This window comes from Brassica oleracea, chromosome C8 (assembly GCF_000695525.1).
Source record: "Brassica oleracea var. oleracea cultivar TO1000 chromosome C8, BOL, whole genome shotgun sequence".
Lineage (NCBI taxonomy): Eukaryota > Viridiplantae > Streptophyta > Magnoliopsida > Brassicales > Brassicaceae > Brassica > Brassica oleracea.
This window is the reverse complement of record NC_027755.1, coordinates 23,491,276-23,508,960: the sequence shown is the minus strand read 5'-3', so window position 1 is coordinate 23,508,960 and position 17,685 is coordinate 23,491,276. Positions and strand designations below refer to the sequence as shown.

At 34.4% G+C, this 17,685-nt stretch overlaps 3 protein-coding genes across 3 annotated transcripts; 2 read left to right on the top strand and 1 right to left on the bottom strand.

Moving 5' to 3' along the window:
• The first annotated feature begins 5,586 nt into the window (after positions 1-5,586).
• On the top strand, positions 5,587-8,662 carry LOC106309912. The gene is made up of 3 exons (XM_013747066.1): positions 5,587-5,948; positions 6,569-6,923; positions 8,592-8,662. Exons 1-2 carry the CDS (start codon positions 5,681-5,683, stop codon positions 6,904-6,906), a joined length of 606 nt encoding a protein of 201 aa, XP_013602520.1. The 5' UTR covers positions 5,587-5,680; the 3' UTR covers positions 6,907-6,923; positions 8,592-8,662.
• A 2,700-nt stretch (positions 8,663-11,362) lies between these two features.
• LOC106312445 (protein disulfide isomerase-like 1-1) lies at positions 11,363-14,322 on the bottom strand. Its single transcript, XM_013749970.1, has 9 exons — positions 14,028-14,322; positions 13,730-13,760; positions 13,365-13,646; positions 13,106-13,291; positions 12,894-13,019; positions 12,470-12,607; positions 12,131-12,368; positions 11,923-12,035; positions 11,363-11,834 (listed from the first exon to the last, which is right to left on the bottom strand). The coding sequence occupies exons 1-9, from the start codon at positions 14,204-14,206 to the stop codon at positions 11,625-11,627; spliced, it is 1,503 nt and encodes a 500-aa protein (XP_013605424.1). The 5' UTR covers positions 14,207-14,322; the 3' UTR covers positions 11,363-11,624.
• Positions 14,323-16,297: 1,975 nt separating this feature from the next.
• Positions 16,298-17,644, top strand: LOC106308990 (proteasome subunit beta type-3-A-like). Its single transcript, XM_013746085.1, has 6 exons — positions 16,298-16,374; positions 16,421-16,528; positions 16,648-16,737; positions 17,018-17,102; positions 17,391-17,485; positions 17,574-17,644. Exons 1-6 carry the CDS (start codon positions 16,298-16,300, stop codon positions 17,602-17,604), a joined length of 486 nt encoding a protein of 161 aa, XP_013601539.1. The 3' UTR covers positions 17,605-17,644.
• Positions 17,645-17,685: the final 41 nt, after the last annotated feature.

Below are 17,685 nucleotides of genomic sequence, written 5' to 3'. Positions count from 1 at the left end.
ACCCGGTTCTTCGGGTCCGGAGACTGTCCCCGAGACTCAGTCTTCTCAGAGAGTCTCTCGGTCGCCTCCTTCTGGTGCACCATCGGTTCCTCGATTCGTTGCACCACCAGCTCCTCATGCTCATGTCCCAGAGGTGCCTCCTCATGTGCCTCCTCTGATGGCTCCTCCGATGGCGGCCGGGATTCATCCCGATTTGATGGTGCCGCAGAGTGCTCCTTACTCGCAGTACACTATCAAGGACCTTCTCGCTCAGCCAGACAGAGAAGGTTTATCAGTCCCCCGACCGACCGGACGAAACTTTGTGGTACTTTATCAAGGACCTTCTCGCTCAGCCAGACAGAGAAGGTTTATCAGTCCCCCGACCGACCGGACGAAACTTTGTGGTACTTTACATTTTTTTAAAAAAATTCTTTTTAAATTCTTTTATAACAATAATAAATAATTTATACTTTAAATTTGTTTTTTTTAGGTTTGGGGTTGACAATTGTGTTGCTCGGAACGTAACCGAGACGATCAAAAGTTACTTCTCCGAGCCACATCTGAACTGGAAAAAGACGCTGATCTACGTCAGAAAGACGTGGTTCGAAATTTTCGCTGTAAGTTACAATTAATTAATTATATATACTTTAATTTTTTATGATTTAGATTTTTTTAATTTTTTAAAACTAATTCTTAATTTAATTTTTTTCTGTTACAGCAAAAATACCATTGGTCGATGGGGGTCAATGAGAACGTGAAGAAAGCGTTTAACGCGAAGGCGAAACCTTTCTTGTTGGACACGGTCTCCAACTGGAAGGGTGACTGGATCGTAAAAGGGTATGAGTGTGGCAAACCCCCTGAGCTCACCACAGATTTGTGGGATGGCCTCATCTGTTATTGGCGGGATCCTGACTCTATTAGAGTCGCCAAATCTTGCTCTGCGTCCCGTCAGACGGTAGATGAGCACAACCACGGGCCGATACTTCACTCTACGGGTCAAAAACACCACGCCGGTGTCCATCTGGATATGGTAATTAAATATTTAATTTAATTAGTTTTTTTTAAATATATATATATATATATATATTCTAACTGTCTTTAATGTTTTTTAGGCCAAAGAGACGGGAGAACTCCCGTCCCTTTTGCAACTTTACGTGAGGACCCACAAGAACAAGGCGGGCCAATTTCTAGATGCTAGGTCTGAGCAGATCTTCAACGACTTGGTTGGTCATGTTGAAGACCGCCAGACCCAGCTGATCAGCAGTCCACCGACGGATTACCCGTCACTTTATCCACACTTGAAGTGGATAAGATTTACGAGGAGGTAAATTTTTAAAAATTTTAATTTTTTTTATTATTCATTTAATTTAACTTTAACTTTTTACTAATAATATTTAATTTTTGTTTTTAAGGTTGTCCCTAAGAAAAAGGGACGTACGTTGGGGATTGGTTCCGTCAACGATGTTCCGAGAGCGACATCGTCTTATGGTTAGAGACGGGATGATGAAGTCACTCAGCTGCGTAACGAGTTGGACTCGACGCGATCTGCGTTCACAGCTCGTATAGGTGGAGTCGAGGACTTCTTGGACATTGTAGCGGCCTCAAATCCGGAATGGGAGTCCTTGTTGAGGAACATGCGACGAAAAAAATCCCATTCGAGGCGAGTCATCCGGCACACATGACAAGGCGGATGTACAGAGGAGGAGTGAGAAATTCTACCGGGCGATGAACGACCCTTAATTCTTTTTTTTTTCTTTTCGTTGGTTGTATTATAAATTCAAAACTTATTTATGTATAAAATATTTTCGTATTTACGTTAATTTCAATTATATTTTTATTAATAAATAAAATAATTTTTATTATATTTTTTAATTCTGGAAAATAAAAAATCAAAGTAAATTCTTAGCTAAATTACGACTACATTACGTGGAAAGTTTACGAGGAAGTTACGAGGAAAACTTTTACGTCAACACTACGAGGAAAGCTTAACGAGTATTTTACGTGGAAGGGTTTACGTGTAATTTACGAAGAATTACTTTCGAGGTATTTACGAGGAAATGTAGCGTCCTCCTTACGTGGAAAGGTTACGTGGTTCTTACGACGAAATGTTTCTTCGTCTTTACGACGAAATGTGTTTCTCGCTAATTTACGACGAATTAGCGAGGAAAAATGCGTTACGACAAACGGATAACGACGAAACTTGTTTCTCGCTAATTCCTCGTAAAGTCTATTTTACGACGAACTTACTACGAATTTCGCCGTCGTTAATGTTGTGTTTTCTTGTAGTGGTAGTTTTAGGTAATTTCTTACAAGTGAATTACATATGTAATTAAATTGATCAATTTAAACTAAAAATTAATCTTGAACAATATCTTATGAATTTTTGCTAGAGATTTTAACCACTTCAGATTGTTCTCCTAATACTATTATATCTCTTAGTTTTCACCAAAATCAGCATAAAAAGTTGAGCCCTGGACATTCTTTTATGTCACGGATCGAAACGGTCCATATCGGGTTGAAAGCACTGATGACGAAGTCATATGCCGATATATATGGATGTATTGGTTAAAGACATAATAACTTTGATAATTGCCCTGTTCTGGAATGCGGTAGGCGCCAGTCGGGCGGTCAGGTTGGGCCTAGCGCCTAAAGAGAAAATCGGGGATTAATCGGAAATTATGCGGGGCGGAATTTTTAGATGGTTTACTATGTTATAAAACATGTTAATCTTTAATTGTGTATAACATTAATACATTTTCATGTTTAAGATTGTATAAAACACACAAATAGAATATATAAACATAATATAGTGTAATTTTCATCAAAATTATGAATATAAATGATATTTATAAAATTTTAGATCAAATAAACAAATAAAAATATTATTAAAACTAAAAAAAAAAAAAAAAAATTAAAAAAAAAATATAAAAAAAAATAAAAAAATCGATTAGGCGGCCGCCTAGGCGGCTAGGCGGTCATTTAGGCGGCTAGACGGTCATTTAGGCGGTCTAGCCGGAAAAAAACGGATATCCGATTTTTTAAACCGATTTGGCATAAATCAGAGCGGAAAAGTGACGCGTAGCGCCTGGACGACCGCCTAGGCGGCCGATTTTTAGAACAGGGGATAATTGTGAGTCGTATAGTGTAAAGGAAGTATGTGGGATGGCCTTATTGAAAAAGCGATGATACATTGAAACTCATCACTACACAATCACATCACTTGTCAAATGTCTTATTTCAAGTGTTGGGTTTTTTTAGCTCTTGATACTGAAGCCTGTCTCTTCCTTCTCCTTTTTTAGATCACGTGAAAGCTCAAAAATCTTGACCTACACGTAAATGGATACTCCCTTTTATGTTCTCACACCCCTGACCCCCAACTTTATGGATTAGGTCAATCTTGCTCCCAAACTTTAATTCTAATTATTACTTATTCCCATTTGTTGGATAAGCACGTGATTTCGAGTTTGCGAAGACAAAGTAGAATACTTAAATTTGAGCAATTTCAAGATCATTAGCGAATAGGGGGAAGTTTCATCAATCCCTAAGATAAATCTGATTTTTGTTTCGCTCAAAGAAGAAAGAAGTGAAGATGAAGCGATATGTGGTCTTGATAGTGCAGCTTTTGCCCATGTGATATGAGATAGCCATTTGTATTCGAGAAACAAATCTAATAATTCTCGCACGGAAATAATATATGACCTAAATTAAATCAATCTTTATAAACACACATGAGTCAACTGATTTTGAGTTTCTAACTGAAACTTTAACATGATGAAGTTGTGTTTATATCTATCAAAATTACGTTTTGCTCTCCTAAAAATAGTTAATTTAAAATGGTTTGGGTCTAGCCGTACAAGATATATGAGTTTTCAGACCCAGAATCTCTAGACATTTAAAAAAAAAATAGATTATCAAAATATTATCCATCTAGACAAACATCAAGATCATATAAATTATTAACAAGATAATTTATTTAGCATTCATCATAACGAGAAGAGAAGAAGGAAAGTGATGTTATCATCAAGGTTAAAATATCGATTGATAATCTTTTGTTTTTGATCGATAATCTTATTTTTGGTTAAGTTTCATCATCTTTCAAGGGTTTGTGTGGAAAATGATTATATGTATTTGCTACAACACGTTTTTGACTAATAGTTTTAATGGAATTATTTCCAGGAGCTTCAACGTTCGCGCTGATGTCCTATCAAAAGAGATTATAACTAAAGGTGTTTTATTTTTTCATATAAACCAAACATGGTCAGTGGCGGACCCAAGATTTTTTTTAATCTGGGTCAATGACAAATTAAATTTCAAAAAGTAAAACAAAATAGGGTATTGAACCCGTTAACTCATATTTAAAGGGGTGCAACACTGACCGTTTGAGCTGAGTAGACATAATTACCATAGGTCACAAGAAACTTTTAAATATTTAACCTGGGTCAATTGACACACCATCTCATAACGTAGGTCCGCCTCTGAACATGGTATGATAGTAGACTTTTGTCGAATCAAATTTGGTTTTAAGATTAACAAAAAAAACGAATGGAATTTGAAGTAAATTTTGATAGCTGCCAAATAAAAGTTTGAAGTTAAGGTGAGTAGACAAAGAATTGAATTATGTCGAGAATAGAGAGAGACGTCCAAAATCACTCATACATATCAAAGAATGATGACTTGTCTTGGTAGGTCCCTTGCATTTCGGATACATTCTCTTTTGAGTTTCGGATACTACAAGTGGATGTTTCTCGGCCAGAACGTCCAAACTCCTTAACAGAAAAAGAAAGAAGAATATAGATTTTCTGAGTTTCGAATACTGAGTAATATTCTCTCTATTTACTTTTCTAGATTATTGATTAGTTTTAAATAATACTATCTGATGCACATGCCACGGATCCACATGCGATCAATCATCCATCGTCTAGTATCTGTTTAATTGTATATCTGGCAAGAAGATCGGGACTCTCTTCCTCTAATCGGTAAATTGATACAAATTATTAATTACCCTGCTGAATCAATGTTCTTTGATACTCCTTCCCCTTCCGTTTTTTTTAAGGTAAATATTTTGGTGTTTTCACACATATTAAAAAAAACACATTAATCATACATCGTTATTTGAAATTATCAAATTCCATTAATATCTTTTAACCAATAGTATTTCAATAAATCCATTGTGAAACAAAAAATTTCTCCGAAACTTTTATCTTAATGAAACAAACAGAAGGAGAGTACTGTAGTTAATACTGAAATCGGTTAGGGATGTAATAAATACTTTTGATACATGTAACTTTAATTTGATAAGCCGATGCATGACTTACACCAAAAACTTGGCTCAAAAAAAAAAAAATGGATTATGTCAGTATCTGCAAATTATGATGTCCGTAGGATCGACTAATTGAAATAAATCAGCCTATTTAATGGATTGTAGATTAGATACTAATTAAAATCAAATCGTATACAAAGGCTTGTCCTTTTTTTTTACTTTCGTTTCTTTCGGGCAACTAAAAGGCTTATTTACTTGGGAATAGTATTTGATTTATATAATATTTGATTTATATTTCTTTTTCAACATTTGATATATATACAAAGCTTCAATTTCAGACCTAAGCACATCTCATTTGTTACGAATCTTATCTCTCTCTCTCTCTCTCTCTCTCTCTGTCTTTTCTCTCTCTCTTATTTCGTCTCTCCTTTGGTAGTGAAGATGGATATGTACAAAGATGATAGCTCCCCATACTGTTATTTCCATCCAAAGGAAGAATATGTTGGAGTGTGTCCTCTCTGTCTGAACGAGAGGCTTCTGGTTCTAGCTTCGAAGCAGAGTTCATCAAGAACCAAACACTCTTCATCTTCACCAATCATTAGCCTCCCTAAGATCTTCACCTTGAGCTCTCTCCTCAGTCGCCTCGATCTCCGTCACCACCGAAAATTCCATTCCTCTTCCGATCTTGACGTCTCCACAAGCCAAGAAGGTACATACAACTTTATTATACTATGCATGTATATATACTACACACGATTTATATGTACTTCATAATCTACATTCATGTTATTACAATTGGATATTTTCTTTTCATGTTTTTTTGGCAAAGCCTTTTTCTTCCTTTTTTTTTTTGCCAAAGTCTGATTTTTCTTCTTTTTCATGTTCATACACGAAAAATCCCTTTTTCAAAAATGAAGATTATTAATTTCTCTCTCCACACAGTATTTATTTATATCAATCACGAGATTAATTTTCGCATATATTTTTGTACAGTTATATCTACAAAGTTTCGTAAAAGACGATAATCCTTTTCTGTTTGCAACTATATACATAATTTTCTGTATGTCCGTATATAAACATTCATATATCTATACTATACATTTTTCAACAGAAATGCGTACATATAATAGCATTATTTAAATCGGCCAACTGAAAGTTTTGTTTTACTCGGTATAATGATTTGTGGGCTATGGCTAATTAATTATATTGTATAGTGTGGTGAATGATATTATACAGATGTATATTTAGATTACAATATTAAGTATCACTGAATTTTTTAGCAAAAAAAAAGTATCACTGAATTTATTACTCCTTTTTGTGTATGTTCAGATTCTTTTATATCAATAAAATTTGAAAACGATGGGAACTCGTCATGGGAGAGGAAAACAGTGTCGAAGGCTTGTGAAGATAACACAAACTCAACATGTAAGAAGCAGCAAGCCCCTATAACGAGCACTACGAGTATCGTAGAGCACAATAGTGCCAAGTCATCTCTTAAGTGGCGCAAACGTATTGGTCACCTTTTCCATGTCATCAAACTCAGATCAGGATTTCCCACCTCTTCTTGTCATGTGGCACCTTCCAAGGTCGAAGGAACCAAAGTGAGAAAACATGGCTGGATGGTGAGGACCTTAACCAGAAGAAAATCCAGGAAAAGTAAAACTTGAGTTTTTGTTTTCATATATCTATTCTATTAAAAGGGAAGCAGTTTTGAAAAATCTACTTATACAAGGTTACTGCACCCTTTCATTTTTAGTCCAACCTATTATATATAACTAGATATTATAACTGAACTCCTATTATATAGCAACCAAATAATATTTTCCAACATTTAGAAATATATTGTAATCTCTCTTTTAATTCTAATATTTTTTTGGATCTACTTTTTTTATCTACATATAATACCAAACGTAATCTATTCTATTAAAAGGGAAGCAGTCTTGAGAAATCTACCTATGAAAGTTGTTTGGACCTTTTCCTTTTATTATATTTTGGTCTTCCCCTATATATAAGGTTGTTGGACCTATCTATAACAAGTTATTATATTTTTAGTTATACAATTAATTATTCTAACTATATGTGATTAATAACTAACTATGCATATTTTTTTTTTCTGTTACCATAAAAAAATTAAAACCCTAATATAGTGGGATCACGATTATTGTGATAAAGAAATCAAAAGAATATGTAGCGACTTCTTAAACTATACGAGAATACTATATTAAACAAGATCAATCATTTTAATCCAACTATGATTACCAAATCTAATGACTCTTAAATATACTAACAACTACAAAAATATAAGTTAACAAATAATACCTTTTGAAACACTAACAAATAATATCTATAATATTATTTTTCTTCTTTTAATGAAAATGACTATTTTACAAAATGTTCTTAAAATTACAAAAAAAAATTAATTCTCATTGATGAAAATTTGGTATTTTGGGTTTTGGGATAAAGACTATACATACCCATTAATTAATTTAATTCTTTGCATTCATGATCTATTAAAAATTTCTCATTGTATCAATCTTACTTTTAATTTTATTAATAGGTGTAAACCCATTGTATGCTTCTAAACAAAATAAATAAACAATATACATTTAAATTGCAATAGTATTGATCAATACAAAAATTATAAATTAAAATGCATAACATAAATACAATAAATTTATTTATATGACAAATAAAATAGTTTATTCAGTTTTTTGTAGTATTGTAAAGTATATGAAATGTTTAAAAGGTATTAAAATTATGGTTTTACCGGGTTAATCGGTGTCGGTCCACGGATTAATAGCGAATTTTTTGGTTTTATTGGATTTTAATTAATAAGTTTTCATTGAATACAAATTTTGTGGAAACATATGAGTTTGTAAAAAAATCTGACAGAATGCTACATGAAAAACATAAACCAGTCCGGGTTATATACGACCACTATATTTACCAGTTCGATCACAGATCTGGATCGGATATAAAAATATTTCTTATATCTTAATTCGTTTATAAATCATATATGTACTCCACTAAAAAGAGTTCAATAATTTTAAAAAAGAAATTTCTTCTCACCATTTAAATGGTATTGATGCATTATTAGTCATGATCATTAATATTTGTGAATATATAATTTGTACTTTAAATATTCCGGTACCCATTCAATTTTTGGTTTGATTTTAATTTTGGGTTCTAAAGATATATGATCTGCTCGGTTCTTTTTTTCAGTTTGATACAATTCGATTTGAGATTTCGAATAAATGTACTTAAACTTATACTCTTATATAGAAATTCATCAAAAATTTATATTTAATTTCGAAAACAAACCCGCGCTTTCCAAGCGCGGGTCAAAATCTAGTTTATTTATTAAACTTAGACGAATATGTTGATGCTTTTGTTTAAAGAAGAAATATATGTTGAAGTTTTTTTTTTGTAAGTAATGATAACATGGATTGAAAAACGACTGCAAAAATCCATAAATTAAATTGTTAAAATTTATTATATTTTGTAAAATTAGGTATATCACATATAATGTTTTGGTTTTAAATGAGTAATTTACATATAAATTTATCCAAAAAAAATTACATATAATTAAGCATATATGTATATGTTTATGTATGTGTGTAAAAGGAACAAGAGGTTTACCCTTTAGGCCTTTACCATACTTCTTTGTTAGCATGCGGTCTAAGATAAAGTCATTAAGAAGGGAGAAGGGTCAAACTAGCCTTTTATCATTATTTTCAAAATTACAAAAGAGAAAGTGTGTGAAGAAAAAAAAAAGAAAAAGAAAAAGTAAGGTAAAGATATAGAAGAAAAAAAATACAAAAGCGAGTTGCTTTAAAATAAATAATTTTGCATGGGACTCTTGGAAAATTTCTATGACTTTTAGTGCTCAATTAATTACCTTTTTCCTTATTTTATAAAGAAAATAAATGAGAATAGTACAAATTATAATGTAATAAGATAGTCCATGTTAGGTTGTTCACAATAGTGGGAAACATTGGAGCACAAAAAGATGGACCCAAAACATTACCCCATTCACATTGTCTTGTAGTTGTCTCTTTTGTGTACATTGTAAGTTTCCAAATCCTAATTCAATAGTTTTTTTGTGATAAATATTACGCTGGAAATTGTTGAGATAGTTACAGAACATCGCATTATGCTGGAGAATGGTCATGTCATATGCATCTAAATTTTACCAATAAAGTCCAAAGTGATTCGAAATGAAATAGGTGGAAATGTAAAATCAATAGTAGTTGATTCTTGACAATGCTGATTTTGATGTATGATCTTTATTGATTGTTTGACGTGACCATTCAAATAAAAAGTTGCTTTCGTTTTTTCTAAGTTCGACAAGCTTAGGAAAGCAATGTGACTACTACAAACAAGTTATATATGAATTTTATCAATGTGGTAAGACATGATGCAAGAGAAAACCTAATTCTTAGGTTGATTGAACGACGAGAGGAAATTTGTTTGTTTTGTTTACTTTTGTCTACTTTCTTTTCGTCCTTTTTGACCTTTTCATATTTTGTATGAAAGTATTATAAAAACTATCGAGTAGATTAATTAGCTGGATGTCAAGTAACTGAATGTTTTTATTTTGGTCAGGAGAACCTTTCATTCAAATCGAAACTTAAAACAAGTTATAATAAACCACGTAAGAAGTCAGGATGTCATGCTAACGTTTTGGTCAGGACTCAGTCAGAAGTACATTTTTTGGTTAGGATGATATGCCATCGGTTGGGACCTATGCGATTTTATAGCACATGTGGAATGTTGATATTTATGAATGAAAATTTTATAAGTTTTTTAAAATTTCGTAAATTTGGGTTTTCATTTGTCGAGAGCGTTGGCTGTAGGGTTAAACGGGACCATTTTCATAGATGATCGTATTCAAAACTAGGAGCAGGACCACATACCTTTTTTTTTTTTACCTAACTTATAGATTTGGAACAATTAAATGAAAATTTTTAAGAAAATTATTATCCCCAGTTGATTGATCCAATAAAACCTTTCAATTAATTAGCGCGCACACAAAAGTATTGGGAAATTTCATATGATGGCCAAGACAAGGATCGTTGATCAGGAGTCAAGACGTGAGCTCCACTGCTCTGTATATATGGACACAAACAGATATCACATAAACGGATCATATAATACTATATATAGGGGCGGTTAGTTAAAAATGTTTTGGATAATTAACAGGTTACAAACTTATATCCTATTGAATGGTAATGCATGGTTTCTATTATATATTTAAACGTTTAGTCATTGATTAATGAGTGACAAGAACATGTGGGATTCAAATTTCAAAGTCTTGAACTACTGAACATGACGTCTATACTTAATACCTAGAAGAGCTGCTTCAACTACAACACGTCTCCAGTTTATTATCTGACGATATATGCATATTTGTACTTATTTCACTAAAATACTCGATTTGCCTTTATTTGTTTTCATACTCGGTTTTGGAGAAACAATCATATAGGATTGCTAAGGGGTACTTTTGCTGCAGCTATTTCTAGCCTGATAATCTTGTTTGTCCTCAACTCTTTCATCTAATGCTCTGTTTCAAAAAGGAAACACAAAAGATGTTGTCAGTCCCTTTTAGTGGCATGTTATGAAGTAACAAAGGTTTCATTATTAGGTTGTGCTCATTCTTGGTCGAGTTTAGTGGATAGTTAGTTTAGTGCTACTGTATTTTGAGAGTGGCTTGGATGCAAGAAAACTGTGAAGCCGATAAGCGAAGTCACCTCTTGGTTTTATATGTTTCCAAAAGTCCATAATGCATTGTTGGTTTTTGTTTTCTTGAGTGTTATGCTCCTTTCAATATTGTTTCAACATGCTAAAGTTGAAAGTTGCAGAAGATGCTGTTACGGCCAGTAACTTACTGCTAAGTCTATCTCCTTTGGAATACTTTTTCCTGGTGGAAACCTTTTCTGTTGTGGTTTTTCAAGGATGGGAGAAAGCCGGGAATGAAGTTGTTGAGCTGAATCAGAAGCTCGAGGATGCAGGCAAGGAGAACCTTGTGTTACAAGATACGGTTAAGTCATCTCAATGGGGAAGTAGTGCGTTAGACAAGTAACGCAATCAAGAGATGAAACAAGAAAAGCAGAATCAAGAAGCTATGACTGAAAAAACCAAAGGGGTTCTTAGAAACTCGGTCCCAAGACTTGCCACAAACTACTCATAACATTAAAAGAGAACTGACTTCAAAAAGGAAAAAAATTGACAAAAACAAAAGAAAACAGGCAAAGCCATTATTGTTTTAGCAGAGTGCATGTAAAAACTCTAACGAATACAGACACCTTCTCTCTCTCTACTGTGTATTTTCCTCAAAACTACCAAACTAGGCTAGCAGCTAAGAGACGGAACACACTTCTCCTTTTCAGAGCTCATCCTTAACGGCCTCAGTTGTCGTTTCCTCCTTCTTAGGCTCTCCAGCTGTGTCCTTGTTTTTGTCGATGAAGCTTATGATGTCTTCCTTTGTCCTGTCTCCATCGTAAAGCACAATGTTTCCGCTCGCTGATCTCAAGTAAATGGTCGGGAAGCCCTTCACATCGAATGTATCATTTGGGAAGTCGTTTGTGGTTGCGTCCTGGTTAAGCGAAAGTGTTAAGAATAAAACCGCAGATGATCAACCAACAAACTCTACATGTGAAAAAGGAAAAAAAAAAATGACTTACGAGCTTGGCTATGACAACACTTGGGTCGCTTTGGTATGACACAGCGACTTCGTCCAAGATGGGAACTAGCTTTTGGCAGTGTCCACACCATGGTGCATAGAATTCAAGCAAGACTGCAAATAAACAAAGGGGAAAGAAAATTCATTTGTAAGTTTTCTTTGCTACCATCGAAAAGGTGTTTGAGATTTGATAAGGTGATGTGACTCACCGTTCTTTCCAGAGTTGAAGACCATCTCGTCAAGGCTCTCAGCAACAACAACCTTCACAGGCTCGTTGTTTTCGGTTGGGATGGGTTGAGACTTTTTGTGTGGGGCAACTTTTCCATCCTTGAAGTCCTTGACCCACGATTCAATCTGGTCAATCTCAATGTTTGTTTTCAGATACTTCTTGTCGTCAGCAGTCTGGATGATCATGAGAGGAACTTGGCTCTCTTCTAGTCCAAAGTACTGTTATTGGTTGAGAAAAAGACAGTAATCTGCTTAGCAATTTGTAACTAACACGGGATGAAACGACTAGGAGGCAGAGAGATAGTCGAGGTAAGACTAACCTGGAATGCGCCTTGGCTGTTCTCAGCATCACCGAGAAGGAAGCTAAGACCCTGTCCCTTGTAGGATGTAGCAACTTCACGGTACTTTGATTTAAGAGACTCAGCTCCTTCTCCGGTAAAGTTAATGAACAACATCGCCTGAAACACAAAATATTACCCACCATCAACACCACCACAAGGTTGGAAACTATAGGATCAATGAGAAACCTAAGTAATAAGACTCAAAAACAAACTATAGACGCTACTATCTAGATTCAGCTAATATGGACGCTATCACAATTAACTTCTATGCATTAGCTCATTTCAGTTAATATACAAATCAAACAGTCCTTATCCACTAAAAATAAAAGGCATACATAAAATCCGTCTTTGTGGTTTATCATGATCTTGTTACAGCATGATGGGATTTAAAACAATGAGTTACCTTAGTGTTGGAACTGTCAAAGAATTTGATAACATATAGGTGGTTGTTTGGATCCTTGTCAAAGACGGTGATAAGTGGAATGCTTGATTCTTTGACAAATTTCTCCAAGGCTTCTCCGTCAAAATCCTGGATGCACAGAAGAAAAATCAAACAACCATATAACAGGACCACTTATCTATGTCATAAACAAAGTGAAAAGCTTTCTCTTATACCTTGGAATCAACAAACAGTTCATCGAATGGTTTGAACAGCCTGACTACAGGTCCTGTCACAGCCTCTCCGCGAGGAAGAAGCTTGGCATCGGAGGTGTGTGCGAAGTCATAGTCAGAGCGCAGTTTCTCAGCAGTAGCCAAGAAAGAATCAAACTCGGAGCCAGATAATTTAGGGAAAACACCAACCTGAAACAAGAGAACGTGCCATTAATAATAAAAAAGAGACAAAAACGAAAAGGGATATGTTTGTGACACTTACCACAATAACCTTCTTGTCAAACTCAGAAGCATCCTCAGCTGACTTGATCTCAAAAGAGGCAGGCCCGCTTTGTTTCTTCAAGTAAGTAACAATCCCGTCAGCTTCACGAGGCCCGTTGTACTCCTGAACAGCTTTCCCTCCGTTTCTAAAGATCTTGATCGTTGGGAAGCCCTGAACCTCGTACTGAGTCGCGAACTCTCTGTTGGTCTCCTCGCTCGCATCAATCTTGGCGAGAACCACCGGAGGCACGTGACTGCTCAACTCTGACGCAGCCTTCTCATACTGTTAAAACAAAAACCATCACACAATTTGAATCACAGCTACATGCAAATCATATATCAAAGTGACTGAAAAGCCATGTTTACCTCGGGAGCTAGCTGCTTGCAGTGTCCACACCTGCAAGATCCAATGACCAAATGATAGAGATTAAGATCCAATACAAAGACGCATCAATTACAGATTCAATCATTCAAATTCCACAACTACAACCAAAGATCGGAGAAGGAATCATTCGCATGCAATTCAAATGATTCAAATTCAGATCTATCAGATTCACGAATCACACGACACATAAAACTCAATACCACAAGCAAATCTCACGACTCCTACTACTACTACAGTGCTGCTAACGATAAACGTTTGAATCATTTACAAATCAAATACCATGGGGCGTAGAACTCGACGACGATGAAATCGTGCTTGTTGATGGTATCGGTGAAGTTAGTGTGATCCAAGGTCAACACGAACTCCTTCGTCTCCGTCGCCGTCTCCTCGCTTCTCACGGAGGAAGCGAATAGCGACAACGCAAGGATCGATAACAACGCGTATCCCCTCATCGCCATTATCTCTCTCTCACACTAAGCTTCCTTTGGAAATTATTATGTAAGCTCTAAGGGGGAAGCTTTGGGAGATATTTATCAGCTCGTTTCACACAGCAAAAACTCAATGCTAAATGGTCAAGTAGCCACGTGGCGGTCACTCATTGGATATAACGTCGTCATAGTTTGGCAAGAACTTATGTGTATTGATACAGTGTTTTGACGATATTGACCTTGGCGGTTATATAAAAATATTGTGTCCGTGACTTCGTGAAAGTAAATGGTCGATATAAAATAATGCATTTAGATCTGTGATCCGTTATGATTCTTTAGTTTAGTTTCATGACATTGTTACTTTAATTTCATATCTTATGTTGTTGACCGTCATTTACTGGGGTTGTTGCGGTTAAAACCAAACATGTTCATCAGCTTTTCACAAGTTGTGTGATGTGAAATTTCCTAAAGCTTCAAAGATTGGCACTAGCCAGATTGTAAGCTGCTTAAAATTAGCTTAGAATCATGGATGAAAGAAGATGATGATAGTTCTAAATAATGTAGCAATCATTTTCAGACACCAGCATTGGTTCTGTAAAATTGTTTTGGTTTTGGTCTGCTCCATCGCCGGGATCATCAATGTATGTTTGATTTTCTTCTTCTCTGGATTACAGTTTAGAGGTTTCTTCTTGACTCTTTGTTCTTGTTTTGCAGATGGAAATTTTATGATGAGGATGGAAGTTACAAGTGCAAAGACTTGGTACTTAGTGAGTGTGATTAGAAAGTATGGTGAACAGGGCGGATCCAGAAAACAACTTAACATGGGACACAATATATAAATTTATATTGTATTAAATATAATTTGGAAAAATTAAGTAAACTATAGCTTTTACAAGACATTGGTCATTAATTTTTCTCAAAACGATAAATTATAAAAAAGAATTTCGCAATTTTAAATATTCATTTTCAAAAATTTCCTTTATTTTTTTTATTTTTATCTTAAGCATTGAAAAATAAACTTTATAAAATAGTTGTTAATGTTAAACTTCAATAAATTATGAGTTTTTATTTTGACAAAAACAAATATTAAAAAAAGTGATTGAAATACTATAAATTGGCTACCATTTTTCAAAAATACTTTCAATTAGAAATACCTTAAAATTTTAGTTTATAAATTATTTTTATGGTTTAGTATTAAAGGGGTGAGATTGAGTTTTTAAAAAAAAATTATTTAAGAGAGTTAGTTTAGTCTTTTTTTGATCATAAATTTAAGTTATTTATAGAAATAGTCATCTTTTAAAAGTAAATTTGAAAAACCTAGCATCAAGTTTATGGTATATTAAATAAAATAAAACAGTTATAAAAAGAAAAATTTAGGTAGTAATAACAAAATAAAATATTTTATAGAGTAGTAATTAAAATGTATAAAAAAACAGAAATGCAAAAAAAAAGAAGAGACGGAACATCACTAGACTTCGATCTTGGGCTGGCTGACTCTGGGTGGGGCACGATTTACCTGTAATGACCGAATTAGCTACACATTTTTCTTTGTACACTCCGTTAGATAAGAATTATATATCAAGAAGCATGTGGCACGTGCCACACCCACTACCTACGTGGATCCGCCCCTGGTTACCATTGTTTTTAATTCATATATTATGTGATTGTTAAGATTATATTTCTTAAAATATTTTATTTATTATTAATATATATATATATATATATATATATATGATGGCAAGATTAAAAGATTTAGTTTGTTTCATAGGAGAAAGAATCATATGATTTAAATACAGAGCTTTTCAGAGATCATTAACTTTCCATTATCATATATTTTAATCAGGAAATAAGTCTAAACGTATAATTTGGTTAGGATTTGGATTGTGAATGTGAAGGAGAAGATTTAAGGTGGAAGTAAAGAGTTTGACTTTAATGATGTTCAGTCCGCTCCATTTATACTTTGTAGTTATATACTCTTTCAATTTGGTGTCCTCCATTAACTCTATAATCCTTGAAAAAAAGATAATGTATTTAAATTTATTTTGTTTTTATCACATAATTTGCAACGTTGCATTAATTTCTCATACGATTTTTTTTTTGTGACATCTCAGTTTGTGGTACATGTTTAGAACTCTAGGGTTAAGCTTGTTTGAGCTGGAGTATTGGAAAGATGAGATCGCCACCGATGTCCAAACACTGTAAGCTTATCGTGCAAGCTTTTTGTAGTTCTAAAGATTTTGTCAGGTACCAGCGCCTTGTGTTCCGTCATAAGCTGTACCAGCTTCGGGAAGAGAGAGACATGAAGCCGGAAACTTTCGCCAGTCTCGTCTCCGCCATTATTTACGAGAAGAGGTCCGTGCGTGTCTTGTCTTCTTACTTAGCTTGCTTCTTTGTCAAGTTCATTTATTTTTTTAGTTTGTCTCTGAATCATGACTTAGAAAGATAACCAAATTGGGTGGTTTTGATTTCAGATTTGGTCCTTACTTGTGCCAACCAGTGATTGCTGGATTGGGAGAAGATGACAAGCCCTTCATCTGCACCATGGACTCCATTGGTGCCAAGTATGCTCATCTCCTTTTCCTTTCTTGCCTCTCTGTTTCATTGTCATTTAGCTTGGTTAGTCTATTGTTACTTGTATTATTTGCCTTATGGTTTGTTCTATACGTTTGTTGGCATTGTGTCTAATGCATACTCATATGAGTTGGCAATGTTCATAATTAGGTGGCACTTGTGTTTGCTGTTTTTGAATTCTTCTCCCTTACTCTTGCATTTTGTTTGTTACTTGATATGGCCTACATGTTGTAATTAATACTTGTGGTTCTATTTTGTAACAAAATGCAGGGAGTTGGCTAAAGATTTCGTTGTATCTGGAACTGCTTCAGAATCACTGTATGGGGCCTGCGAAGCAATGTACAAGCCAGACATGGTTTATCTACTAGCAACTTTATCATCTGTTTTTTTTTTAATTATTATTACTGAATCCCTTAAATGCAAATTCTTAAATTAAATTACCACGGTTACGTCTGGTTAGGTTTAAGTTTCAGTGTTAGTCTACATAAAAGTAGAATCTTGAATTTGTGTGAAAAAACAGGGTTGCTTAATCACAATAGCCTTTACTTTTTTTTCTGTTGGTCTTTTTAATACGAGGTGTTCGAAAGTTTTATCTTTTTGGTAATGTATCAAGACTATTGCTTAACGAATTGGAAATTTTCAGGAAGCCGAGGAACTGTTTGAGACGATTTCACAAGCACTTCTGTCGTCAGTTGACCGAGATTGTCTGAGTGGTTGGGGAGGGCATGTCTACGTTGTGTAAGTTTCCAATCTCTTCTTTGTCTTTGCCCACATTTTGCTATCCTGAATTATTTCTTAAACATACATTTACGGTGATATGTTGCAGAACACCAAGGAGATTAAAGAGAGGATCCTAAAGGGAAGGATGGATTAAGCAGATTCATCATTATATGCTTTTATCCAAGTTGTTGTTTTTTGTTGTTGCTGTAATCTGTTTT